This window comes from Zalophus californianus, chromosome 16 (assembly GCF_009762305.2).
Source record: "Zalophus californianus isolate mZalCal1 chromosome 16, mZalCal1.pri.v2, whole genome shotgun sequence".
In the NCBI taxonomy this organism is placed as follows: domain Eukaryota; kingdom Metazoa; phylum Chordata; class Mammalia; order Carnivora; family Otariidae; genus Zalophus; species Zalophus californianus.
Window position 1 is genome coordinate 41,454,634 of NC_045610.1, and position 26,872 is coordinate 41,481,505.

Consider the following 26,872-nt stretch of genomic DNA (forward strand, 5'->3'; position numbering starts at 1 on the left):
ACATCAGAAAGTCAAGACAAGCAGAGGCAGGAGGAGAAAGCAACTTTCTAGAGACACAAATGATCACTGATCAAGCCACAAGGCACTCTGGATTTAAATGGCATTTTTATCTCTCTCCACTAGCAAATAGCTAAATTCTGATGACAAGTTACACTAAGAAGTTAGTGACTTCCCAAGTTATACACAGCAGATAGAAAAATAACCTAAGCAAACCCTAGTTCTACTTCTTTTTGCACCTGTTTATTGGCTATCTCCCTTGGAGTCTTACAGCCTATTTGTGGTATTTCACTGTCCAGACAGATGTGAGAATTTCAGTGACACTTTTCCCAGCAGGGTCTACACTCACTGTAAATCAAGATCTAATATTTAACATAGGTCAAAATAACAAAATATGCCGAAGGTACAAGTTCTACCACTATGACACTCTGCTGCCTTGGGCAAGCGCCCTGTTCCTTTAGCCTCAGTTTCCTTATCCATAAAATGGGGTTAATGTCATATGAACTATCTACCCTTTGTAGGGCAAGTCACAGCTGTGGATATTTCTAAACAGTTATTCTTCCCAAAAGTACTATATACAGAAATAAAAGACCCGTGAATTTGCTAGTGGTTCTCTGTGGTGGATATGCTAACAAATATATACTCTTTAAGATCAACCCTCCAATATCTACAACAATTTTTTTTTCAGTATTCCAGACTTCTTTTCCCCATCCCACTATGCAAATGTCTGAGCAAAAATTCTGCTAGTATGCCAGTCTGGCACATGTAACAAGGAAATAAATGTGTCAACTCAGGGAATACAGACATATTTAATATATAACAGAAATTTGGCTGAAGCAAGTCATAACAGTCTAAATCCACATATGAAAGATTGAGATGATTTATAGTTCTGATTTATTCCAACCAATGCTCTTTATCAGCAGAGCCAGCCAAAAAGTTACAACGCATACACAGAATATAGCCTGTAGATGCACACAGGATAAAAACCAGCAGATACACATTATGGACATTTTTATTTTTTTTAAAGTGTCAATACCACACACACTTGATGTAACGCAGAAAGGTGTGCACTAAACATGGAAAAAGCAACTTGGATGATGGTTTGAATTTCGCTAACTTTAGCCCAACCACACCCCCAGATCACAGGTAAAGTTTTCAGGCTAGGCTTTGCCAAGGCCAGCCTGTCTTTGTTTCCCTCTGCGTTTACCCAAGATCTTGGCTCAAAGACAGAAAACTCCCACTCTCGACTGGTTCATTCTGTCCTATGCAATTAAGCAACACCACAATCCAGTAAACGCAAGGGCTCAATTATTTATCTTCTGGCCAAGTTTACCAGGTGTTTATAAAAGAACAATGTCAAGGAAGAAAGAGGTTTATTTCTCTCTAGAACTGGCTTGGTGGGGGTTTTATTTTGCTTTGTTTTGTTCTTAGAAGGGGAGGAGGGAAGCAAGGTTTAATCTAGAAAAAAAAAGTGGAGGGAATTTAAAAAGAGTACAAGACTGTCAATTTCCCTACAGGAAACTTGATTCTTATGCAATAATCCTACCCACAACCAACCAGCCTGTGGGGCTGTAGGAGGAAGACACCTATTCCCTCCTCTAAAGGGGCACAGCTGGCTCCTAAAGGAGAGGGAACAGGGCAAGGCCGAGGAATTGGCTCGGCCGAGCGCCGCCGGGGAGAGGGGAGAAAGCTCTTTCCAACACCCCCACCTCCCGCCCGTGATCTCTGCCGGCCTGACAGTTGCTCCTGTGGCCGGAACGTCCCCAGAGCCTCTGGGAGCAGGAAGTCGGGGGGCTGTCCCTCACTCCTGCCACCCCCACCCTGTAGTGCCCTCGCCCCACTGTCCTCCCCCTTGTGCCCATTTTCTCTCTTCCTCGGCGTCTGCCCTTTCTCCAAAGAACGAAACTTCCTTCCAGCGCCCCCTGTCCCTTTCAGAGGCCCGCTCCTGTCATCCCGGGAGTTGTCCCTTCAGATCGACACTCGCGTCTCCACGTATTCCCCCCCCGACCCACTTAAGTTTCCATCCACAACTCCCCCAAACACTGCAGAGGCCCCCGACCTCTCCCGCGCCCCCCCTCCGGATCCCCAGGCCTGGGGGCCGTCGGGGGGGGTGGCCCCACCCTTCACCCCCTTCACCTGTTTCTCGGGCTCAGGCCCGATAGGCCGGGGCTGCGCTTGCGCCGGGGTGCGGGCCGCGGGGCTCCCTCAGGCCGCGGGGCCTCTCCTGGCAGACACGGAGAGAGAGCGCCGAGCAGGGCAGCTCGTCAAGGATCCGGTTCGGGCTCGCTCGCTTCGCGGCGACGTCGGAACCCCAGACTCCCCCTCCCCGTCTACGCCGCGGCTGCTCCGGAAACCGCTGAATTACAGCCCCTCCAGCCAATCCCCGCCCAGCCCTAGCCTGGCAGAGACACGCCGCTTCTGCATAATTCATGAAACGGCCAGTTTCCCCGGCCGCCCAGAAGCACTGGTGCATATACAGTACACCCGAAGCCCCACCCACTGGCCAATGAGAAGAGCCTCTGGGGAAAGGGCGGGGCCAACATTAGGCTGGGAACGCCCCAGTTCTGGCTGTTCCTAGCACTTAGTGCTCCTCCCTCCATCACAGCAGAAGAAGAGCCGCGGCCTTGCGCACAGAAACCCGGGGGAGGGAGGGAAGATGACCGGAATGTCCTGCTGAAAACTCAGCTGAGTTCCTGGCAATGCGTGACGTCAGGACACTTTAAATGCCCCTGATGCGGCTCTCTCCTGCCTGCTCTCCCTTTTCCCAGCTCTTGGCACCACGTGGGGGCGAGTTTGCAAGCCACTTACGACGTGGGAATCAACCAGTTAGACAGTCCCCAGGTGTCGCCAGATCCTCAGGGGGCCCAACGCCAGAACTGGGTTTCTGGGGACAGCAAAAAGAACATGGGTGACTCCCGCCTGCTTTGAACTTCAGTTTCTGCGTGAGTCGGGACACACACACCCGGAAACATGACGTGGAAATAGAGTAATTACTAGAGTGCGTGGGGAGAGGGTAGTGGATTTAACCCTGTCCTCCGTTCCGTCGCTTCAAGCATCAAACGCCAACGGCTTGCACATTGGCGGGTTCACAAGAAGGCAGACGACAGCGTATGTGAAGATTGACACATATACACATTATTTTTATAAGTCTGAGCTGAAATACTTGAAATTGCCTGCCTTTTTCTTCTTCGTCTAGTCTACTTCGATTCCAAGTTTTACTGCAGTAAAGCCAGTAGTTTATAGGAAATGTAGACATTTTACCTTACAAAATAGGGGATGTACCTTGCATAATGGAATGGGGTGTGTGTGTGTGTGTGTGTGTGTGGGGGTGTGTGTGTGTGTGTGTGTGTTTGCGCACGTGCTGACACTATCAGGGTTTTTAAAAATAACAGTAATATTTGTGTTTATTGTGTTTAATACAAAGAGATATAAAGACGAAATCTAAACAGGGCCCTATGGCACCATCCAGATAATCCCTGATGAGTTTTTTTTTTCCTTTTCTATTTAAGATTTTATTTGACACAGAGAGAGAGCAAAAGCAGGGGGAGTGGCAGGCAGAGGGAAAGGGAGAAGAAAAGCAGGCTCCCTGCAGAGCAGGGAGCCCCATGCGGGGCTTGATCCCAGGACCCTTGGATCATGACCCAAGCCAAAAGCAGTCGCTTAACTGAGCCACCCAGGTGCCCCTGATGAGTTTTTTTCAATGAAACTTTTCATTTCATGGCTCAATGAAACATGACCTTGTTTCGAAAAATGAAGTAGTTTAGAAAAGTCAAAAATTTTAAATGAACATCTGTCGCCTTCTGGTGAGAAATTTCTCAATTTCTGGTGAGAAAATCAATGACTCTTAAACTTTGGGGGGCAGGGGGGTGGGTTGTCACAGATGCTTCTGAGAGTCGGATGGAGACTGTGGATTCTGGCCCCAAGAAATTTACAGCATGACTTTTACTCACAAATTCTGATGGTTCCCCAGATACCTGAACCCCAGCCCAAGACTCCAGATTTGGATCTTTGGACCACCTTAAACCCAAGTGAGAGGTGAAAGCATCTATAGCACAATTGGTAAAGTCGTTGGTGGTGGAACTGAGTTTCCCTTTGCCCTCCTGTGGATCCAGCCCAGTCATAGTGTGGAAATTACTGTATTTATCTGGTGTGTGTGTGTGTGTGTGTGTGTGCCTGTGTTTATCTTCACCCCAGGTGTGTGTGTGTATGTGTGTGTGTGTGTGTGTGTTCCTGTGTTTATCTTCACCCCAGAACAGAAGAGATACCCTTACCTTCCATCTCACCTAAACTCTGCTTTAGCTGTGCTATTCCATGCAATTGACCGCCTCCCTAATAACATAAGGTCTGATATTTGTTTTGTTATTTACTGTTCACAAAGCACTTACTCATTACCTCTTTTCTTTTTCACAATAATTATATGTAGCCGATAGAAGCTATATTATTTACCAATAGAAAGCTAAGGACAAAATAGTGTGACACTCTCTAGGGCGCATGGGTGGCTCTGTTGGGTAAGCGACTGCCTTCAGCTGAGGTCGTGATCCCCGGGTCCTGGGATCGAGTCCCACATTGGGGTCACCCTGCTGTGCCGGGAGCCTGCTTCTCTCTCTCCCTCTGCCTGCCACTCCCCCTGCTTGTGCTCTCTCTCTCTGTCAAATGAATAAATAAAATCTTAAAAAAAAATAGTGTGACACTCTCAAGATCATGGAGATACTCGGTGGTATATCAGGTGGGTTTAGAGCCAGGTTTTTGGACACCCCATCCCATAGCTTTGTTCCATCCACTCAAACCCTGCCCTCCTCCATTGACTCCTCAGCAGATGGCCATTGTTTCCCTCACTGCCCTCCCCCACATGCACACATAAAATATCCCCCTGAGTCTATCTGTTCCACCTATAAAACCTCTCTCCAGCCGCACTACTGGCCTTTCTCCACACTCTACCGAATCCCCCCAGCTTATAGATGGCTTACAGTTTCTCCCACATAAGCCAATGCTTTGACCTGAACTTTGTTTTCCAGCCTCCTTCCCTCCATACCATACACCTTAAACTCGCACATTGAATTTATCACCTTCCTCCAAATATGTCAACGCCTTTTGTTACTTTATGCCTTTGCAGATCTTCTTCCCTCTGCCTGGAATGCCTTCTCTTTCCTCATTCTCAGCCAGAAAACTCTTACTCATTCTTCAAAACCCAGTCCAACATTACCTCCTCAGGGCTTTCTGAAATTTTTCCTGGCAAAGTTAATCTCCTGCCAGACTCCTTTAGCAGCTTGTTTCCCCATCCAGTATAGCACTCTTTACCTTGGACTGCAATGTCTCAATTAATTAGCCTACTTCCTGATAAATGAAATTAATAGTTAACACGTATTAAGTAATTACCATGCTCCAGGAATTGTGCTAAGCTTTTTACCCTGATTATCTCATTTGATCCTCACCAATACCCAGTGAGGTAGGTACTATTGTAATTCTCATTTTCAACTGAGAAAATTATGGTTGAGAAAGTGAAAGTGGGTCCAAGTTCCCACAACTAGAAACTATAGACAAACCCAGAATGAGGATCAGCTCTGGCTGACTCTGAAGCCTGGACTCTGCCTGCATGCTTAAAACACATCCCAGGGATGCCTGGTTGGCTCTATCGGTGGATTATATGCTTCTTGATCTTGGAGTCATGGGTTCAAACCCCACGTTGGGTATAGAGATTACTTAAAAAAAATATATATACATATATATAATATATGTTTTATATGTATTATATAAAATTATATATTATTATATATAATATGAATACATTATATTTATATTTTTATACATATAATCCTGTAGGAATATAGCTGTAGGTTCCTGGAAGGTTGAACCCCTTCATGCTCATTTTCATAATTCCAGCATATAGCATCTATCCCAGAACTCATTTGAGCATGAGTTAAATATTGATAAACATATATTGAGTAATCATATTCGAAATAGCTAACATGGAGTGTTTACTATGAACTAGCCACTGCTCTGAGCATATATATATATAACCCAGCTATTAACTCACTTAATCCTTACAATGACCCCATGAGGAAGATACTGTGATTTTACAGATGAAGAATAGGAGGCTTACCCAAGGTTAAGTGACTTACCTAAGAACATGGAGTTGGTAAATGGCAGATCCAGGATTAAAATCCAAGTACGTCTAACTCGAGAGCCTGAATGGCTGCTCTTCTTTGACTATATCCGCCGGCTTAACCTTCCTCTTGGATTCCCAAGGAAGAGTCTAAAAGAGGGGAAAGATGAGGTGCCCACCCTCTACCCATCAAGTGAATAAACCAGAGTCCATCCCATTCAGGCCTGTAGTGGTTTATAAACATGTCTGCAAATTCTTTGATACTTCTCCCATTTAAAGGTCGAATCTGATTCCACTCCCTCAGTAACTCACTTTTAATAAATAGAATACAGCGTAAATGATGCTGCATGACTTCTGAGGTGAGGCCATAAAACACGGTACAGCTTCCACATGACTTTCCCTTGGGACACTCACCCTTAGAACTGTTTGAGGAAGCCCAAGCTATATGTAGAGGCCCCATGTATGTGTCTGGCCAACAGTCCAGCTAAGGCTCAGGTGACAGCAAGCATCAACTTGAGTGGAGCCAGCCCCCAGATGGTTCCAGCCCCCAGCTTTCAAGCCACCCCAACAGAGGCCAAGTGAAGCAGAGGTGAATCATTATTGCTGAGCCTTACACAGATTACAAATTCATGAGCAAAATAAATGTTGTCATTGTCTTAAACCAGTTTTGGGGTGGTTTATTACATGGCAATAAGTAAGTAGGATAAGTTTCCATTTATCATTTCAGACAGACTCAGGAACTATAAGCTAGATCAGGAACTGAGACTGATCAGACTTTGTAAGTTTCTAGAAACTGTATTTACTCTCTCTTCCCTGGAGAAATTAGCAGTTAAACTCTAAATCAAGAAGACTTGGCAAAGAAAAGATGTGGAGAAGAATCTTGGGGGTGACAAATGGGTGAGGAGTCATTGTGGTGACCAAAGGGAGCAAGGGGCAACTTGTGTGTATGATGGGACCCCTGTGGGGCTCAGCAACAGAAAGGCTCACCAGGACTGCCCAACTTCCCCCTCACTAAAATAATAAAGAAGAGCATCTCTCCTTCCTCCTGTCTGAAGAACAGTCCTCCCTCCTCAATATTTTCAAGGCAAAGCTCTTTTCCTATGCTGCTTAAAACGTCATTCATGCCCTGTCATTCTGTCCCTTCCATGGCTGCCCATGCAGCTTAGGATAAAACAATTCTCCTTTCTCTTATTCCTGTCAAGGCCCTGCCTATCCCACCAACCTCCCCCATTCCCACTAAATTCCAGCTAGTCCGTTTTCCACCTCAGGGCCTTTGCACAGGCCATTCTTTTTCCTTCTCCAAATTTGGCACATCCTAGTTCCTTCTCACCCTACTGGTCTCACCTGCTCAGAGAGGCAAGTGTAACTGTGTTGTGTAACTACCCCCACCGACAGTTGCTCCCAGCATGTTAATCACTATCTTTATGTGCTGTTTCCTGTGAACTCCTATCATTCTCATTTTATTTATCTGTATAAAGTTTCTTATCTGTCAGTTCCAGGAAAATGAATCTTACCTGTTTGCTGCTCACTTGTCTCCCCGGTGCTGGGCATATCATAGGTGCTCATTAAATGCTTAGTGAATGAGTGGAAGTGCTCTTGGTCCCATACTTCCCCTCTCTGAGTTATCACTTCTCCTCTCCTTCCTGACTTCTCTACTTATTCTTCTCTTCTGTCTCTGAAGATATTCCTTCTTTCCTATCTTGACCCTCAAGTTACCCCCCCTTCCCATCAGTCCCCCATGTCCTCACCCCCACTTGTTCTACCAAGGTAGCTTCTCTCCTTTTTCTCCATAGGACAGTGCTCTTGGCCATCAGGGATCTCCTCCTCATCAAAGCTAATGTCTTCTTCTCATCATTTTATTTAACATTGCTGTAGAATGTGGTACTGTCAGTCATCTCCCCTCTTGTCTCTTAGACATTCTTTCTTCCCTTGACCATTGCAGTGGTCAATAAAAGCCATTGCATTAACTACAAAGCTGATGGAGCTGAAGTGAGACACATAGGGTTTGAATCCTGGCTTTGACACAGAATGAACTACACAGCCCTGGCCAAGTTGCTTACCCTCTCAAAGCCTCAGCACCCACATCTTCGAATGGAGTACATAATTCTGACTTTGATTAGTTTACTTTAAAATGTCTTTTTTTTTTAAAGATTTTATTTATTTATTTGATAGAGAGAGAAAAACAGCATGAGAGGGGAGAGGGTCAGAGGGAGAAGCAGGCTTCCCGCTGAGCTGGGAGCCTGATGTGGGACTCGATCCCAGGACTCTGGGATCATGACCTGAGCCAAAGGCAGTCGCTTAACCAACTGAGCCACCTGCAATTTTTTTTTTTAATCGCAACATTGGGGAGACTTGTTGGAAGGAAACCGAGATTTCTCCCAAATTCCAATAAAGAGTTCAACAACCACACCTTGGGGAAGGGCAATTTCAGGAACCTCACCAGAGGGAGTCTTTGTAGAACATCTCATTCGAGCTATGCCCATCCTTTGTTATGACTTGAAGCTGTTGCTGAAAATGTTCAGGCTCTGTGGCTGTCAGCTCAAAATTCTGAATTGCAGGCAGAGAGGATTTCATTGGCCCAGAAAGGACCAGATCTCCATCCTTGACAAGGCAGCTGTGGACAGGGGCAGGGGTCATGGTCACCCAGCAGAGACACAGCCCTGGAGGGAAAGGGCAGGGGCTGTTCTGAGCAGAGAGACATCCAGTACCGATCAGAATTACCGGAGATAATGTTAATGAAAATACCATGCACCCAGCAGGATGTCCTTCCCCCTCTGTGACCATCCATGACCCACTTTGCTGCTCCCCTCTTCCAATCCCCACAACCTCCTAAAGGTGGGCGCTCCTGCCTTTAATTCTAAATTCCATCCTCTTCTCGTCCTGATTCCCTCCCTTGGCAAACTCATCTATTCCCAGCACTTCAAGGACCACCTCTCTTCTGACAATTCTTTCATGCTCAGTCTTATTAGGTGCAGATAAACTACTTTCTCTCCTGGGTCCGCAGCAACTTCCTCTGTAAAATGACTCTTTCTGTTGCCACATCTATAAAACAAAACCCTTTTTAGTTCCAACATTCCATAGTTCTATTAACTGTTCCTCAATCATGCCTTCAGCTTTCCTGCCTCTGCCTTTCTGCACACTGTTCCCCCCGCCTTTTTTTTCAAGATTTTATTTATTTGACAGAAAGAACACAAGCAGAGGGAGAGAGGGAGAAGCAGGGTCCCTGCTGAGCAAGGAGCCCGATGCGGGACTCAATCCCAGGACCCTGGGATCATGACCCGGGCCAAAGGCAGCCACTTAACCGACTGAGCCACCCAGGTGTCCCCTGCACACCATTCCCTTCCCCTGGAGAACTTTCCCTGTCCCACAGCACTGCTTTCATTCAATTACCTTTATTGAGTACCTACCATGTTAATAGATACCTCTTGGGTCCTGCCTGGCTCTCAACAAATCCTACTTTCCTGAGAATTGCTCTTCTCCCCACTCTGCAATCATACACTGGAATGGGTCCTTTCAGCCACGTCTGTATTACATGATCCTGTCCTCCTGGCCATAGATTATTAAATCCAGGGTGAACACTGATGTTAACTGCCTTAATCAGATTCTCTGTACCAGGAATCTGGAATTTGAAACTGAGAGGTACAGAGCCTGGGAGCCCTTAGAGCTGAGTTCCATTAATGTCAGCATGTTAGAGAGGGCTATCCATCAACTCCCTCTCAGAAGTCCCTGGAGATCCCCTGGTTCCTTTCTTCCTACCTTAGCTGTTCAGTGATTCCTTGGAGTCTGTGGGATATCTTGGCAGCCTTCCAATGTAAGTTCCTTTTTCCCTTTATGGCCAACATCTTTTTCTTATATTTCCAACTAAATAAGCATTAACCACTGCAATTTTTGAGACACCATTAGGCTCTGGTGACACAAAAAGCATGTAAAATGCTATCTCAGCCCTCCAGCAACATCTATTTGAAATCCTACCCAGGTTTAGGAGTGCATCTTAGAAGCCCCCTTCCTCCTATAAATGTCCCCGTATTCCCCAAGCAGGATTAATCCCTCTCTAGTGTACCGCCTTTGCATTTTGCTTTACCTCCCTGACAGTCATCTCTTTCAGCTCTTTTGTACATCTGCTTTTCCCACTAATTGCAAACCCTTTCAAAATCAAGAGCTAGATATGTTGTCTTTTTAGTCTCTTGGCTTCCAGCACAGTATCACAAACAGATCATTGGGAAAGAATATCTGTTGTTTTGTCTGCTCATCATCCTCTCCTCTTTCTGTTGATAACAGTCACTCAATTTTCGTTTGGGAAATCAGCCTTCCTTCACTCTCTATTCTATGGTTCTAGAAGTGGTACATAACCTAGATGTGGTCAGAGGCACAGTGATTCAGATTTATGACCTGTCAAGGCCAATGGACATCATATCGGTGATTCTGGCTGGAAGGATTTGGAAAGAAACCCTCTTAACTGAGGTTGTTTAGCTGTTAAGCCATAAGCCTATAGTTATTGATGGTCATCCTTGCCAACGCATGGGGAAAATCTGATTATTAATCAAACAAACACAATGGAAAAGAGAAAATAGGAGGAGAGATAAACTCCCAATAATATTACATCAGAATTTGCATCCAGACACCCTTGGACCTATTACCAGGAACTTTTTTGATTACAGAAATTCCCTCTGTATTTGTTTTCAGCTTTTTTTTCTTTACTCATTTTTTTAAAGGTTTATTTATTTTAAAAGAGAGAGAGAGGAGACAGAGCACGCATGCACACAAGTGAGGGGAGGGGCAGAGGGAGAGAATCTCAACCAGACTCCCCACTGAGTGTGCCACAGGACTCAATCCCATGACCAGTGAGATCATGACCTGAGCCAAAATCACGAGATGGATGTTTAACCAACTGAGTCATCCAAGCGCCCTATTTTTTATTTTATTTATTATTTATTATTTATTATTTATTATTTATTATTTATTTATTTATTTAATTTTTAAGTAATCTCTATAACCAATGTGGGGCTTGAACTCACATTGGGCTTGACCCTGAGATCAAGACATGCTCTACCAACTGAGCCAGCCCAGGCACCCTGATTGTTGTTTTGTTTTGTTTCTGATGAAACCAGTTTGAGATGAGTTTATGACACAATAGTCTTGTCATTCATTCATTCATTCATTCATTCAACAAGTGTTTATTGACATAAAGTTCTATGGGAGTCCTGAGAAGGGAATGGATAGTATGCCTGGGGTGAAGCTGGGGAAAAGATTGGTTTAAGAGGGGAGGTGGAGGGGGGAGGCCATTCCATAGAGAGAGAGCAGCCTGAGCAAAGGTCCACAGGCTTCAAAATGTGTGGTCCATTTCTGGCCAGCAAATTCCGCAAAGAGCATGTTAAAGAACAGGTAAGAACTGGGGCGGGACCAGACTCTTAAGGGATCTTGTCAGCCATGTCACTAAGTTTAACACTTTGGTCAAAGGAAGGCATTTAAACTGTAAGGTATGTTTTCTTTAAAAAATATCTGTATCACTAGATCTCCTATCTCTATCTGGCAGTAATGTGGGGAATGGATTGGAAAGAGAATCTAAAGTTCATTCAAATACTCGGGGTGGGAGCAGATGAGGGTCTGGACCAGTCTGAGACTGGCTGCGGCTTCTGACCCCCGTAGAAAGTTACCTCTTAGAGCTTTGGAGATACCACTTAGAAACCAGATAAACTCAGCCTGAGGCTGTACGGGAACTTCCTAAGATCCCAGGTTACATTTGACGGGATCCTTTGAGAAGATAATACCTCTAGTTTATTGTCATGGAAATAATGTTAATGATGGGTGGGCAAGTTCAGGACTAGTTTGTGGAAAAGATGCTTTGTCGCTGTGGGACCTTGGAATGCTATCAAATCCTATTGGTAGGCAGTTGACTATCTCATCAGAGCCTGAGACCAGCTCTCCTCCTCAGCAGCAAGGGGAGAGGATAAGGAGTAATTTCTGATTCTGGGGAAGCTGTGGCCCCACACTTATATGTAAAGAAGGAATGCCATGGAGCAGGGACCAGCAGAAATGTGGCTGTTCAGAGAATTAGGACTGTTCTTAACAAAGCGGTGCCCAGAATAAAACTGGGTAGGGAAGGCACAACAAAGTCATTGTGCTGGTATTGAAAATGTGGTGGACCAGTGAGGGGCATGGCTTGTAGAAGGAAAGGGGTGTGTGTATGTCAGATATCTTTTGTGGATAAGAGAAGTAAATGATGGCCTGGTGTCCCAGGACTTTTCCTGGTTTCCGTTGGCCTTGTTACTCCACAGTTGGGGTCCTGACATCATTCCCTGCTTCTCACAGCTGTACATCCGGATCCCAGAGGAAGAAAAATCCTCTCTTGGCAGGAGGGAAGTTTCCTGGCTCCTAGGCTCTGAATTTTCAGCATCAGTTTTCATTTCTTTTGGTGGGAAGCCAACCCATTTGGGAGATTTAGAACTCCAGACTCTGCTGTGCTTGTTGCTGGTGGCAGGGGAAAGGGAGTTGAAGGGGAATGCATGGCTCATGAGGAAGGACTCAGCTTGTTTGAGTCATGGCAGAAGGCTGGCATGGAGCCCCAGAAATGACACTATTTTCATTAGGGTGATTCTGATATCCAGGCAGAACCCACATGATGACTTGAGTCCATTGCTCTAGGAAATCCATAGCTTGTGGACGGTCGGGCAGGCTGCTTGCTCACGGGGAAGAGAGGCTGCAGAGACAACGAAATATATGCACATTCCAGGATTGTGGGGAGAATTAACCATGTTGTGTGGCTATGACTGGCACATATGACATGCACCGGAATCCTTTCTGACATTTAGCTCTCTGAGTCAGGGTCTCTGACTTTTCCCCTCCCCAGGCTGCCTCCTCTGGGCCTGATTCTGATTCAGAAGCGCAGATTTGGAGGAAGCTCAAACTGAGTGAGTAAACAGTGTGTCTGGAGGGCTAATGCCCTGACAGCAGGGAAGTAGATCTAGACAGTAGAGGGTTATAGATTCTTAACAGTTAGACTGTGGAGCCAGGCTGCCTGGCTCAGAATCCCAGCTCTGCCACTTACCGAGTACTTGACTTTAGACAAGTCACTCTGTGTTTCTTCACCTCTAAAACAGGGGTGATAATAACACCCCACTCCCACTCCTCACCCCGGCACAAGAGGCAGGTTTAAACCAACAGTCCTCTCCCTCTTTCCCACCCTGGTTCTCTCCTGCCCTCTGTAACTCAGCCTATGTAACTGCCTTCGGAGAACATAATCCAGCACAGATTCTTTTAGAAAAGCAGGTTTATTGGTCGGGCTGCTCACCAGGACACAGCAACATGACAGGCTCCCAGGAGCCCACAGGAAACTGTATCTGCCCACAACTCAGGCCCCTTCAGCCCATCAGCACCAAGGGACCTTGTCCCACAATCCCCAGCCTCCCTCAGCTGAAGTGTCTCCAACCATTCAGAAGAGAGAAGGAACCAAGAAAAGGAGGGGGCAGAAGCAAAGCTTTGTATTATAAAAAAATGTTTGTGTCCCCAGGCTCCCTCCCCCCACCCCTTAAAACAATTAGCTGCAACTCTAAAAAGCAAAGCAGGGAAGATAAGGCAGAGGAGGTGGGGGAGGAGGAGGCCTTCAGTCCTCCTCTCTGGGCTGTGCTTGAAGGGGAAGGGAGGTGTCTTTGCTTCTGACAAGCCGCCTTTACTGGAGAGGAACAGGGGGGACTGAAGTGTCCTGAGGAGAACCTGTCAGTGGACAGCAGGACTGAAAGTAGCATCCCTGTCATCCCCAACGATTCAGGAGAGGAACCCAGAAGGGCAAGGAGGTCTCGGCAAGTTTTGCAGCTTTATGATGCTAGCTCTAGCAAAGGATCTTGAGAAGAAACTACCAGGAGTGAGCCAAGGCCGGGTTGCTCCATACACTCTCGCCATCTCGCCTCCAGCACTCAGCATGGTGGCCTGGCCATTAGCACCTTGCTGTCTTTCCAGTCGGCCTCCCGCCTACCTCCCAGCCCTCTGCAGTCTGGTGCTGCCCCCTTCTGGAACCCTCATCTTCTGGACTTAAAAGAAATGGGCTGCCACAAGGGGCACCATTCAGACCTGTTAAGGGGTAGGGCGAGGCTTACCTTTCTCTTCTCTTTGGATCATCGCTTTCTCACTGTCCTCCCTCCTTATTCTGAAAATTGTCCTGCTGTCCTCTGAGGACCCCACTAAGACGGGGTTCTTGTCCTGTGATTCTCGTGCTGCTGAGAATTCTCCTCTCTTCACTCATTTCCACTTTCCACTATTTCCCATTTTCCTTCCCAAAGCCATAGCCATACGCTGCTGTTGCAGATGCATAAACATGTTAAGTGTTCCCTACGCCACCTGCTCCTTCCCCAGGGCTCTGCTTGGCTACAGCCTTCCTTGTTGAGACCCTTTACAGATACAACCCGCGCTGGACTCTCATTCCAGGGTCACGGCTCACTCTGCCCTCCTCCCCCAACTGCCCCAGGTTCTCCCAAAAGCTGCTTTCAAGTCCTTCCAGTATGGGGCAAGGGTCCCCTTCAGGATTTCCTCTTTCCTTTTATGGTAATTTTGGCTTTGAAGCCTCCAGGGATCAGGATGAGAAAGAAGAGCTCAGTGAACAGGAATGACAGCAGCTGGGTACGAGTGTGAGGTGGAGGTTGGGGGGAAGGCAGCCTACCCCAAAGTGGGGTGGGGCAACCATGGAAATGACAGCAATTTTCTTTAAGATCCCTGACTTGGACGACCAGGACACGGATCACTCCCCTCTCCATTCCCACCCAGATTATGCCCAAATTGGGGCTATCCATGGTGGAGGCTGCCTCCCCCTCCCATCTTAACAGCCGTAAGACTTGGAGGGGTGCTCCTTGAGGGGCGGTGTTGTCAATTTAGAAACATCTCAGCCCGCGTGGGGCCGAGAGAGAATGCGAAAGAGAAAGTTCCAGAGGGTAGGGCACGGGGAGGGGGCAGTGAGAGGAGGGGCAGGGTGGCGCGGCCTCCCGGGCAGAGCCCCGCGTCCGCTCAGTCGCTGTCGCTCTTGTCCACCAGCACGGCGTCCGACTCCTCAGTGATCTCCAGCAGCGTGTGCACGTCAGGGCTGCTCCCGCGCAGCAGGTCGGCCGCCTCGCCGCGCTCCGCGCCGCCCTCGTCGTCGTCGGCGCCCACCTCCACCATCTCGGTGGCCTTCAGCACCTCCACCTCGCCCTCGCGGATCTTCTTGACGTGGAAGGTGAAGGGCGGCACCTTGTAGACCGCCGTCTTGGAGCGCGCGTAGACCACGTGGTCGGGCGTGAAGGACTTGCGCAGCTTGTCTCGCGAGGTCTTGAGCTTCTCGCGCCGCTCGGCGGGGACGAGGCGCGTGCCCAGCTTGTTCATGCGCTTCTCGAGCGTGTGCCGCGTCTTCTCCAGGTTCTCCTTGGTCTTGAGGCGGGTCTTCTCCAGGTTTTCGCGGGTGCGCACCTTGGTCTTCTCCATCTTCTCCTTGGAGAAGGCCTTCTTGAAGTCGTCCACGCGCCGCAGGCCGCTGCGCTTGATGCGCTCGGCGCGCGACTCCTCGATGACCTCCTCCACCTCCACCGCCTCGTCGGACGACAGCTCGAGCGCGGCCGCGTCCTCCTCCGGCCGCTCGCCCTCGCCCAGCTCGTCGCCCTCCTTCTCGGGCAGCGCCTCCGCCTCTTTCAGCGACTTGCCGATGCTCACTTTGGCTGGCAGTTTCACTTCGTCCTAAAGGGAGAGCAGAGCGCAGAGGTGAGGGGCAGAGCGGAGGGCTGGGCGGGGACACTGGGCGAACCCGCGGCAGGATGGTAGTGATTCTGGGGAGTGCGTGGTAGCCATGACATCCGCCTGACTCCTTCGCCGGTGTGTCCCCAGAGCCTTGGCACTGAGCTGGACACCGCGTGGGAGCCCAATAAATATGTGTTGAATGAATGGTAACTATACAAACGGGGCGAGGAGGGAACCGAGCTTCCGGTGGAAGACTGGCCTGTGGAGTCATTGCGCTTGGGCTACATATCTCTGCAGCCCCCAAACCTGTCCTACATCCTACGTCCACGTATCTTACATTAGACTACTCCTTACCCCTTGCGTCGCAGGGAACACAATTTAACTTTGGAAATGGGCAGAGCGCCCTCTGGTGCACTAAATCGCACACTGCTCTAGCCAGGCCAAAATGCAAAGGGGTTTGGGAAGCCGTTGAAGGGTGGGGGTAGGGGAGTGAGCTCACAGCCAGTGTCAGGCGACCCCCAGGTAGGGTAGCTTGAAGGCAAGATAAAGGGAGTGCGTTTCCCAGACTTCTAATCATTTCAGAACCAGTCTTAGGGAAGGAGAGCTGTGCTGAGCCCATGCTCCCCACCCTTGACCTCATACTGATTTGTTCCAACAGTGGTCATTCCCCCCCACGTAGAAACTGAAGAAAGGAAAGAGGAAGAAGCTGGCTGGCAGCCAAGAGTATGTTTTCTCCCCAACATGGACATTTATTCTGGGTCTGACTTCCCAGCCTTGGAATGGAAGGGAGGGATTACTTTTTCCATTGTTTGTTTGTTTTTTTTTTTACCCAGACCAGAGCTTAAGGAGCCAGGAATCAGGTAGTGGTCCCAGATTCCCTGAGATCTGGAGCTCTGCGCCAATTCTTCCCTCTTCCCCTGGGAGTACCTAGCACCAGCACTGTTTTCCGTTCTGGGAAGATTTTCCAAGATCCTGACTCTGGCCAACATTTCAGAATCTCAGGATCACCCCCCACAAGAAGGTAGGGGAGGCTGAGCACAGAAGGGGAAAGGGGGCACATCCAAGAACATAAACACAAACCCAGATCTCTGGTCCAGACTCTCTTTAGGGACTTCAGATGAAGGAATGAGAGATAGTAGTTTTTCAAAGGGTTTTCTGAAGATTGTTTCCCAGAATTGTAAAAAAAAAAGTCCCATCTGAGAAAAATGAGGCAACATGAGTTGACCCCTCTCATAAACACACACACACACACATTGTCCACTTGGTATCTCAGCAACACCTGCTACAGAAATTCCTCCCCCAGCCCCCAACCTCTTTCCTCTTCCCTCCCATCTACATCCCCCCAGAGTTTCCTGGTTTATACTGAAAACTAGGAACACCCCCTCCCAACTTCCTTCCCTCCCTGTCAATAGCATTAGCAAGGACAAAGAATGCTGGCTCCACCTCTTCTCCCAATCTGGGCACCAGCACTGCTGGGCATCAAGCCACCTCAAGCTCTCATTATTCAACTACACCTCCCAGCAGGCAAGGTGATCTGGGCTCAGGGCATGCTGGGACTTGTAGTCTCCACCTGCCATAGCTGGCTTAGTACTGTCATTCTGTCCATCCCTCTGCATCTTATCACTCCAGAGGAGTTGAAGGGGTTGTTTTCTTTGTTCTGAGTGTAAGAGTGTCCCAACCTCTCTTAACATTCCTTCCTATTTCCAGTTGTACCCTTTGGGTTTCCTTTTTACAGTCACTTCTTTCTGCCTGCTACTCAAGTCCTCTCTCTTACACACCATTTTAGGACTCTTCATGATTTAAACTCTCTGCTGCTTCTTCATCCCTCTCTGCCCAGAATTTACCTGCAGCCCCAGTATCAAAAAAATTTCAGCTCTGATCTCCTTCACAGCGTCTCTGACTATAACCCCACATGTGCTCCACCATAGGGTAGTGGAGAACCCCTCCTTTCACTAAACTTAGACAATGTGGATGGGCTAGGGAAGGATTAGGGTGATGGGCGGGGAATAGTCAGGAAACAGTCCCAGCTGCTGGAAAACAAATCGACATTGTCTCCCTGCCCCACCCCCAGCAACCCTGATACCCCCCTTCCACCCCTAGCCCTGCCCCACCCCACCCCCTAAAGGCTGAGCTGACTCATTTTCCTGCCTCTGGCTTCCTAGATTAAAGGTGTTTGCCAGCTCAGCTTGGAAGTGAACAGGGCTACGGACAGAGTTGCAGACCTCTTGTAGCCAATCCCGTCTTCCTAATTCCTGATGAAAGGTCTCAAATACAACATCAGGGAACAATCCCAGTGAAGGGAGGTTTATTCCTGGATTTGGAGGTGTCTCTCCCAGTCCAGAAAGGTATATGGAACTATATTAACCCCATTCATTGTAGGTTTCCCCCGGAGTGATGGCTTATACCAGAGGAGCTGCCTTGGTGGAAGGTCAAGGGATGGGGTAAGAAATAACTTCACCTAAGTCCCTGGACAATGTCCAGTAGACTGGCTCTGCAGAGGGTATACCACTATGATTTTAGCTTTTTTCCTCCATTAATGGATTTTCTCTTTTCTCGCCCTTTCCAAGCCAGGTTTCCCCTGTGACTCATAAGCTTGGAGTGCTGTCTTGGGCCCACCCCATCATCCTGTTGCTACAACAACCACCAACACAATTCCAAAGCAACTCCCCCCCACCCTGGGCGCAAAGGCCAGGCACCCTTGTCCCACCCCTACTGCCTTGGCAGAGCACCTACACCAAAGGAGGAGCCTCAGGGGGTGGCAAGGAGGGAGGGCTCTGATTGTTCTGTTTTCACGTTTTTATTAAACAAAACCACCACTCCCAACAGGCTTGGTTTCCAGAGTTACCTTTAATGAGCAGGTCTGAGCAAAAGCATGCACAGCTTCCCCTGCCCCCCACCAAGCACACACAGTTCTCCAACCCAGGAAAGCACCAGTCTAAGATGAGTTTCAGGAGCCCCAGGAAGGCTTCCTGCCCCTTCCACTCCACTGCCCAACCCTGCTGTATAAACTGAAGATCCTTTGGTCTAGGAAGAAGATTTTTTTTTTTTTAAGATTTTATTTATTTATTTGACAGAGATAGAGAGAGAGCACAGACAGGCAGAGTGGCAGGCAGAGGGAGAAGCAGGCGCTCCGCTGAGCAGAGAGCCCGATGTGAGGCTCAATCCCAGGGCCCTGGGATCATGACCTGAGCTGAAGGCAGACGCTTAACGGACTGAGCCACTCAGGCGCCCAAGGAAGAAGATTTTAATATGATTATAATTTAATCGAGTACCTACTATGTGCCTAGTCCTTGGCCAGGCACTTCACATTTGTCAGGGAGAAGGGACAATGTCATATGACTCTAAGTAGGAGCCTTTCCTTTTTTTTTTTCTAAAGTAAGTTCTGTACCCAAGGTGGGACTCCAACTCATGACCCCGAGATCAAGAGTCACATTGTCTACCAACTGAGCCAGCCAGGCACCCCAGGAGCCTCTCTTGACTTAGAGCTCTGTCCCCAACTACTACCTGAGAATAGCCAGAGAAGACTTTGGAGAGGGCATTCAGAGACCCAGGATCTGCTCAGAGAATATGTTAGAAGAGGGTGCAAGACTTGAGGAGAGGAGAAAAGAAGGAAAGTCATAAAAACTCAGGATCATTACTTTAAAGTGCCGAGACAAGGGGTGAGAGACAACGAAGGCAGAGGGTCCTTTCTGCTAGAGCAGGATTCTCAACAGGGTTAATGTTGCCCCCAAGAGGGTGGAAATTAATTCTTGAAAGGAGAGGTGATTTTAGATACTGCAATAGTTTGTAGTGCTCAAAGAGTCCCAGTACATACACAGATAGAGATAGTATATCTGTAGTATTAAAATTTCGTGGAGGAGGGAACAGTTAGGGGGGAAAAAACATCTAAAAGGACTCCTTAGGGGGATGATAATGGAAAAAAAGAAAAAAGTTGAGGAAACCCTTTTGTGCTATAGGGAAGCCAGAGGATCCAAGCCAGCGCCAGCTAAAATGTCCCCCCTTCCGGCCTCTCTGAGTTGGCAGCTTTTGGGTGCCCCGCCCAAGGCAGGATCTGGCAAACATAAGGGATCCCTTTGCAAAACATTTTCTAAAAAAAAAAAAATGGAAAAAATAAGTGTAAATGTTTTCTTCAGCTACAGGGAGGGGGTGGACAGGGCACAGAACAGACCCCAGGCCTGGGCCTCATGAGGGCCCTCTCCAAAGAAGCTTTGAGCCAAACTGGCCTGTCCCTGAGGAGGAGTCAAAAGGGAAACAGGAAGGAGAATCAGATGCCATGGCACAGTTTCGTGCAATTTCATGCAGGGCAGCACGGGGTGCAGCTCCAGTATGGTGTTTGGAGCGTCTATTAAGACAGAAACCGAGAGGTAGGGGAGGGCCCCGTCCCTTCACCTCCCACCCCATTACACACATCACATTCGCCTGAACTCTGCATAATGCCAGAGTGTTTTCATAATACCCACCACCCACCCAGGGCTTGAAAGAGGCCTGCCATCCCGACACTGACCACCACTAAGCAGTGATAGCCCATGCCCACAGCACCGCGTCACCAAGGAGACCCTAAGCACCCCCACCGGCTGTTGGCTTCTCTGGGGTGGGCAGAGGCACAGGCTCTGGGTAATAGGGCAGTGTCCTAGGCGTCTGGTCAAAGGGTGGGAGCTCAGGCACTGTCTCAGGCTTCAGATCAAAGGGTTCAGTCTCAGGCAGAAGGTCAAAAGGCACGATCTTGGGTGTGGCCAGGTCAGAGGGTGCTTTCAGCTTCCTCTTGGGCTAAGATGAGGAAAACGGGTTTAAATGGGGCTTGAGATAGGTGTGGATGGGGTTGAGAGAAAGAGGCCTTAGTGGGCATGCAGAATTGGAGTTGGTGAGTAGGGGGAAGGGAGTATGGTATGGTATGTATCAGGCTGGAAAGGAACCATATTTTATATGCTTCATCAAGAGGGCCCTGCGGTTGAAAGTGGAACAAACCCAGGCCCATGTTTAATAAACAATTTAAACAGAGCCCCTCTCTTCTTCCCTCTAGAATCTTACCCGCTCCCATCCTTAGCCTCCTGCCTTCTATCCCTACGCAGCCAGGGTCATGGGATGATGCTTTTGAGGGCTGGAGGGAATAAGAGGCTTTCGGGGATGGAGAAGGAGCTCTCTAAGAGGTCAGTTATTGACTGTAGCTGGGAAGGCTCTGATGAGTGAAAAAGAAGGCAAGTAGGCGAACAACTCCACTGTCTTCAGAGTCCTATGCGGCTGATCCTATTTCTCATTACTTCCCCGGGGCAGGGTGGGCACTGGGTGCCGCCCCAGATAAGGAGAGGGAGAGGCATGGAAGAGGGACATCCTGGCTGTTTCCCTTTGGCCATGTCCCCACCTCTGGCCTCCCTTGCCAGCCCTCCCCCTCCCCACGCCTGGGATATCAGATACCAAGATGCACAGAGAAATCAGGAACAAAAACCAAGCTCTTTTTATGACAGGTGGGCCTGCATCCTGGAAGACCTAGCAGCAGCTCCCATTCTCCCTCCTGAGGGCCTGAGTTGCCACTCTTGGCTTTGGTCATGAGAAGTCAGGGAGAGGGACAGTTAGGGGCACTACCAGACTCCAGCGACAGCAGTAATGGGTAAAAGCCTGTAGCCACAAAAACACAAGTAGCAGGTGCCAATCTGCCCTGTGGAGTACAAGGAGAAGGGGGGAGTGGCAGGGAGGCCGAGGAGAAAGCCAAATGGTCCTCTCATAGCCAGATGCAGAGTCCATGCTAGGGGATACCCGTACTAACCAGGGAGCTCTGTGCCTTACCCTCTGTACCCCTCCTGTCCCACTGTCACTGGTCCACTGTCATTGGTCATTGCCTCTGCTTCAGTACTAGGAGGCTGAGCAGCTAATGGCCACCAACCTTATAGCCACTCTTAGGGACGTTGATTATTACACCCGCATGTGTACACACATGCGCACACACAGCGGCCCGGATGCCAGGACAGTGCAACTATCTCCCTTAGAGAATGAAGGAGCCAGAACTAACCCTCTGTTGGAATAACCTCCACACTGACTTCTGCTGCAGAGCCTGGGAATGGAAGGAGGAAGTGGGGAGCAGAGAATGTAGCAGAAGAAGGGGTACACCTGGGTTCTGGCCCCAGCTTTGACCCCCACTGACTTGAGTGACATCAGGCAAGTAACTTCCTCTCTCTGGGCCTCCACTTCCCCAGTTATAGAATGAAGGAGCTGAAGTTGATTATCTCTGAAGCATCTTCCAGCTCAAAAAATCTGTAATGGCAGAATAATGAAATATTCACAATAGTATGCTTCAGTGAAATGGAACAAACCACTACTCATCTCTGAGGTTGGTTGCCTAGCAACAATATCCTCTCCTCTCTATCAGTTGCTTACTCTGTGCCATTGCATCCCTTTTTGATTTTGACCTTTACAATAGTCAGACTTTATTTAAAAAAAAAAAAATCAGAGGGAGGAGTATTATTTCCTTTGGTCTTAGGATTACCCCTAAAAATATCCTCCCTGCTTTGGATCCAGTGACCAGGAAAAACTCAGCTTTTTGGAGGAAGGATGTGGTAAGCACTCTTTCCATGGCCACTGGGCTCAGGGGATGGAGAAGGACAAGAGCCCCACACTGGAATATTTTGGGGACAAAAGTTTGGAGTTCTGGAACAAGAGAGCCCTGATTTGCCTTGAGTCCAGGAAAGAGCTATATGGGTTAGGTTAGGATTTGTGGAGGAAAAGCCAGCAAGCCCTCATTCTAGCTTTGGTGCCCTCATTTTTGAAGACTGTGAGCCCTTAATCCCTTAAATGCTTCCTGGTCCTATCCTCAAGCACTTGGAGCAGGTCTGATGGGTCCTTATGTAGATCACTGTCTCATCAAAACTGCTCCAGAAAATGTTTATTTCCATTTTAGCCCCTTTTCTGCATTCCAAAAGAACACTAATAATATCCAAATGGTTATCTGGGAGAATTGGATCTTTTTTTTTTTAAGATTTTATTTATTTATTGGACAGAGAGCACAAGTAGGCAGAGAGGCAGGCTCTCCGCTGAGCAGGGAGCCCGACAAAGGGCTCGATCCCAGGACCCTGGGATCACAATCTGAGCTGAAGGCAGCCACTTAACTGACTGAGCCACCCAGGCGCCCCTGGAAGATTTGGATCTTTAATGATCACTGCCCCTCCTGTTTGTACAGTGCCCATGATCTGCCTGATCTTCCCAGCAGTTAGTTCTCAGTCCAGTGACCCTTCACTACTAGTAGATTTTGTTCTTTTCCTTCACTAGCTGTTGCCTAGTTAGGTGTCACCTGATAACATGGGATGCCAAACTGCTAATTTTTGTTAGGGAGATAGGGAAATGCCAGAGGACAGTAATAACTCAGAAGTGGGTTCAAGGTGAGGGCTCTGATATCCTGGGGTGGGAGGTGCTGAATTTCATGGGGGGCAGGGGGGATCAAATGCAAACTTAACCTATGAAATTATTATGTCTAGCAGTTCCTTGAATATAGGGTGAGGCCACACAAGGGATTCCCTCCTTATCTTCAGGAAAAAGGTATGGGGGGGCCAGATGACCTGATCCCACAGCTGGGGCCTCCTGCGCCTTTCATTCTCCCTTCCACCCCGCCCCCATTGCCACATCATCACCTCTCACATCTGTAGTGGGGAATATAACATCCTCTCCCCTGTTCCCACTCTGGAGAACTCACACTCCCAGGAGGCCTTTCTCCAGATCTTTCTCTCTGCCTGGCCACCCAAGTATCCTACCCCTGAGCCTGACTACCATAAATGCCGCCGCCCCCAAGCTTCCCTATTAGGTCTGCCAAGGCGCAGAGCTATTTTTACCTCATTCTCTTCCCAGGCCTGCAGACCTCAGAGGAGCAGCCTCTGCTTTTCCTTTAGCAGCTGAGTACCCCACGTCCTCGCCCTCGCCCTCGCCCTCGCCCCCTACCTGGACATCTGCTCTGCAGCTCAGGGAAGTGCTGCTTCCCTGAGCCCCACCCCTGCTGCTGGGATCTTTTCCTTGCTGATCTCCTCTCCAGGTTTGAACCGTGTTACTTGTTAGTTATTTGCCCTGTGGTTTAGCAGCTTGGGGTCCCCAGCTTGAGCCATTCTTTCCACTGCCACCTTCTGCCTCCCACTGGCCCTGGTTTAGTACAGATGCAGTCAAAGCCACCCTGTTAGTAGAGGCCCCCCAGACGCACGATGTAGAGATGTGTGCCAGCTGCCGCGAGGCAGTAACAGCTGCCATCGATTGGCCTCTGCCCCGGAGTCTCCCTCAGCACTCGTCCTTCTCTCAGCATCTCCACCTTTGACATAGGTTTATCTTGAGGCTGAGAACCTTCCCACACTCTGGGGTCTGGGATATTCAGAGTGAGGAGGGCAGCATATCAAAGCCGTTCATGGCAACCCTCTCATACACCAGGCTGTGGAGACCCCTGCGTGTTGCTCTTCCCCCAGTGGACCCCCCCCCGTGCTAATCAGATTTCCCTAAAATCTCTCTCACCCACACTCCCCCAAGCAGTTAGATTAAGTAGAAACAGCTCTAGACAAACATTTTCTACCAGAATGTGCTCTATGGGCTGGTGGGTAAGCTTCTAGTGCTATGTGGGAGGAGTCCCTGGGCATTGGAGGGAGGGGGCGAGCACCACTTCTGTCTCTGTCCCACCACCATCTCCTCAGATGGGTATGAGCTCACCCATCTCCCTGTGCCTACTGTTCCCAAACCCTTGTCCTCATCTGCATCTCTCTTAGCTCTTCCTAGAGAGCCCAGCCAAGGACCTCACTGAATCCCAGATGGTCACTCAGAACCCAGTTTGACCAGGGCCTGGTGCAGTCAGGGAAACCACAGCTCCCAGAGAGGTTCTCTCACCTAGAGGGTGTGGGAAATCTAGGCTTCCTTTTCTTTCCATTCCCTTCTGAGGGAGTGTAAGGGGCAGAGGGAGCATACACTAACCCTGTCGCCCCCATGACCTCACCTCCTTGGGGTGGGAATCTCAACCTCTGCAGGAAGCAGAGAGGAGAGGCTGGGCACATTCCCACAGGATCAAAGATCACCAAGCCCTCAGTTCAGAACCACTTCCAATGGGATTGGGGAGGGGGCAGCGAAGAGGACCAGCAGCACTGAGATTTCCAGGTTTATTTGCGGTTATGATACAAAAATAGCACTTTTATCCGGGTGGGCAAAACGGGGAGAGGTGCAAAGGAAGCCACAAGCGGCCTGGGCGGAGCCTGGCGCGCGCCAGCCTCCTCCCCACTGTCCGCCGGCTGCTCCGCGGTCCCGCAGGCCAGCAGGGAGATTCTCCGCGCCTAGATCGCGGGACCCGGCAGGGGCTGTCCATTCTGCCCCGCCAACCCCTCTTGCACTCCTCACGTCGCGACCCGCTCCCCCAATAACCCTTACCCCCCGCCCCCGCGCCTACTTACATCTGGCAGAGGGGTTCGGGAGCGCTGCCTGCGTCCCCAAGGGCCTGAAAGTGCCCAGAGGCTCGGGGCAGATCGTAGCGCGGGGACGCGGGGGCAGCCGAGGCCCATGCGGGTCCGGGGGCGTGTGCTGGCGGTCGCGTCCCTCGCCTGGCGCAGCCCCCGCCGGTGCGTGCCTGAGCCCTGAATCACCCGCTATATCGGGCGGGCAGCGCCGGAGGCCCCAAACCCGGGCCGCGCCGCCAGTGTCCGCTTACAACGGGCCCACCGGCCGCCAGGGACCCCTAGCTTTCCCCAAAACCTCCGCCAAGTAGGGAGACTTCACAGAGCCGAAGTTGGGAACGATCTGCCTGGGGGAGCGTCCTCGAGTCCTGTCCCCTAACTTTTTTGCGAGTTTGTCACCAGAGAGAGGGGGCTCGGTGAGAAGGCGTGGGGTGCAGAGTGCGCCCCTCCGCGCGTTCCAGGAATCCGCCGCCCACCCCACCCCGCCCCACCCCACTCCAGCGGCGTTCGCCGGAAGGAGGGTGGGTCCCCCGAGCCACGCCAGACTGGCGGGAGCGCCGCACGGCGGGCAGGTTCCCCCCCCACCCCAAGCCCCGGAGACCGCGGGCCGGGCGCGGTCCAACCCGCCAGCTCACCTGGTAGATCATGACTTTAAAGTTGCGGCGCCTCAGCAGCTCAGCCTCGTTGACCTCCAGCTTCTTGATCTGGCCGGCCTGGCGCTCCAGGCTGCCGCGCACTGTCTTCACGTTGACGCTGACCTTGCGCACCTTCTCCAGCAGCTTGCTCACGGTGTTGCTGGTGGTGGCGTGTGCCTTGCCCAGCTTGCTCAGCTCGCCCTGGATGCTCTGCACGGCACCCTCCATCTCCGCCTGCCGTTCCTCCAGCTGGGCTTGGGTCAGCTGGATCTGGTCGACGGCGCCGATGATTTTGTCCAGAAGGCTCAGCACCAGCACGCCGTTCACCTGGTCCGACTTTATCAGCTCCTCAGAGCCGGCCCCTGACGGCTCCTCCGCCGCTGGCGCCCCCATGGGGGAGGACCCCGAGTCCCCGACATCGGGGTACCCGGGAAGCGGCTGCTCGATGATATGGAGCTGGGTGTCCTCCATGGCTAGCCGGAGCCGTGCGGGGCCGGCCGGGTGCAGCTGGAGCTGAAGCCCAGGAGAAGAGGAAAAGCGGGAGGGGGGGGAGCGAGAAAGAGCAGAGAGCCGGGGAAACTCGAGCCACGTCCGTGCGCACCGGGACGGTGGCCAGAACTGTGGGGCGGGGAATCGGTGAGCTCCCCCGCTCCCGGGCCAAACCCTGGAGTCTCATCGCCCATTGGCTGGCCCCACCCCAGAAAGGGAGGGACCGGGGCAGAAGGGGAGACCGATGGTGGGGAAGGGGGGCAACCGAGGGGGATCCAAGAGCCGAGCGCCCCACCCTTCCCAGGATAGTTGGAATAGTTGGAGCGGGAGACTAGGGCCTCGGCTGCCAGCGGAGGCCGCGCAACTGGACTGGGGCGGAGGAATGTGAGCCGTGAGCCGGGGAAGGGAAACAGGTCTTAGAGTGGGGCTCTCCTTTTCCCCCCCGCTTTTTTTGCTCATCCACAAACGTACCTAAGCCTTTGAAGTTCTAGAGCGGGGAGTCAAGTAGAACATGAGACCCTAAAATCGTATGCAAAATACTGTATTTGCCTGTGCCCAGT

The 26,872-nt window shown here is 50.1% G+C and overlaps 3 protein-coding genes across 6 annotated transcripts in view; 1 reads left to right on the forward strand and 2 right to left on the reverse strand.

Moving 5' to 3' along the window:
• STAT3 (signal transducer and activator of transcription 3) overlaps window positions 1–2,456 on the reverse strand; it is a 70,187-nt gene extending 67,731 nt beyond the window's left edge. For all 4 annotated transcript variants that reach the window (XM_027625666.2, XM_027625664.2, XM_027625665.2 and 1 more), the window contains exon 1: window positions 2,134–2,456. The gene's annotated coding sequence lies outside the window, so the exon portion shown is untranslated. The remainder of the gene's footprint in view (window positions 1–2,133) is intronic.
• A 10,893-nt stretch (window positions 2,457–13,349) lies between these two features.
• CAVIN1 (caveolae associated protein 1) lies at window positions 13,350–26,462 on the reverse strand. The gene is made up of 2 exons (XM_027567780.2): window positions 25,824–26,462; window positions 13,350–15,793 (listed from the first exon to the last, which is right to left on the reverse strand). The coding sequence occupies exons 1-2, from the start codon at window positions 26,292–26,294 to the stop codon at window positions 15,092–15,094; spliced, it is 1,173 nt and encodes a 390-aa protein (XP_027423581.1). The 5' UTR covers window positions 26,295–26,462; the 3' UTR covers window positions 13,350–15,091.
• ATP6V0A1 (ATPase H+ transporting V0 subunit a1) overlaps window positions 15,796–26,872 on the forward strand; it is a 94,965-nt gene continuing 83,888 nt past the window's right edge. The window contains exon 1 of the mRNA XM_027567771.2: window positions 15,796–15,817. The gene's annotated coding sequence lies outside the window, so the exon portion shown is untranslated. The remainder of the gene's footprint in view (window positions 15,818–26,872) is intronic.

What these genes read in the sequence shown, in the direction of transcription:
- CAVIN1 (XM_027567780.2), bottom strand. Translation starts at nt 26,294, where the DNA reads ATGGAGGACACCCAGCTCCATATCATCGAGCAGCCGCTTCCCGGGTAC. An exon ending in TTAAAGTCATGATCTACCAG is followed by an intron (nt 15,794 to 25,823) that starts GTGAGCTGGCGG and finishes CTCTCCCTTTAG; the next exon opens with GACGAAGTGAAACTGCCAGC.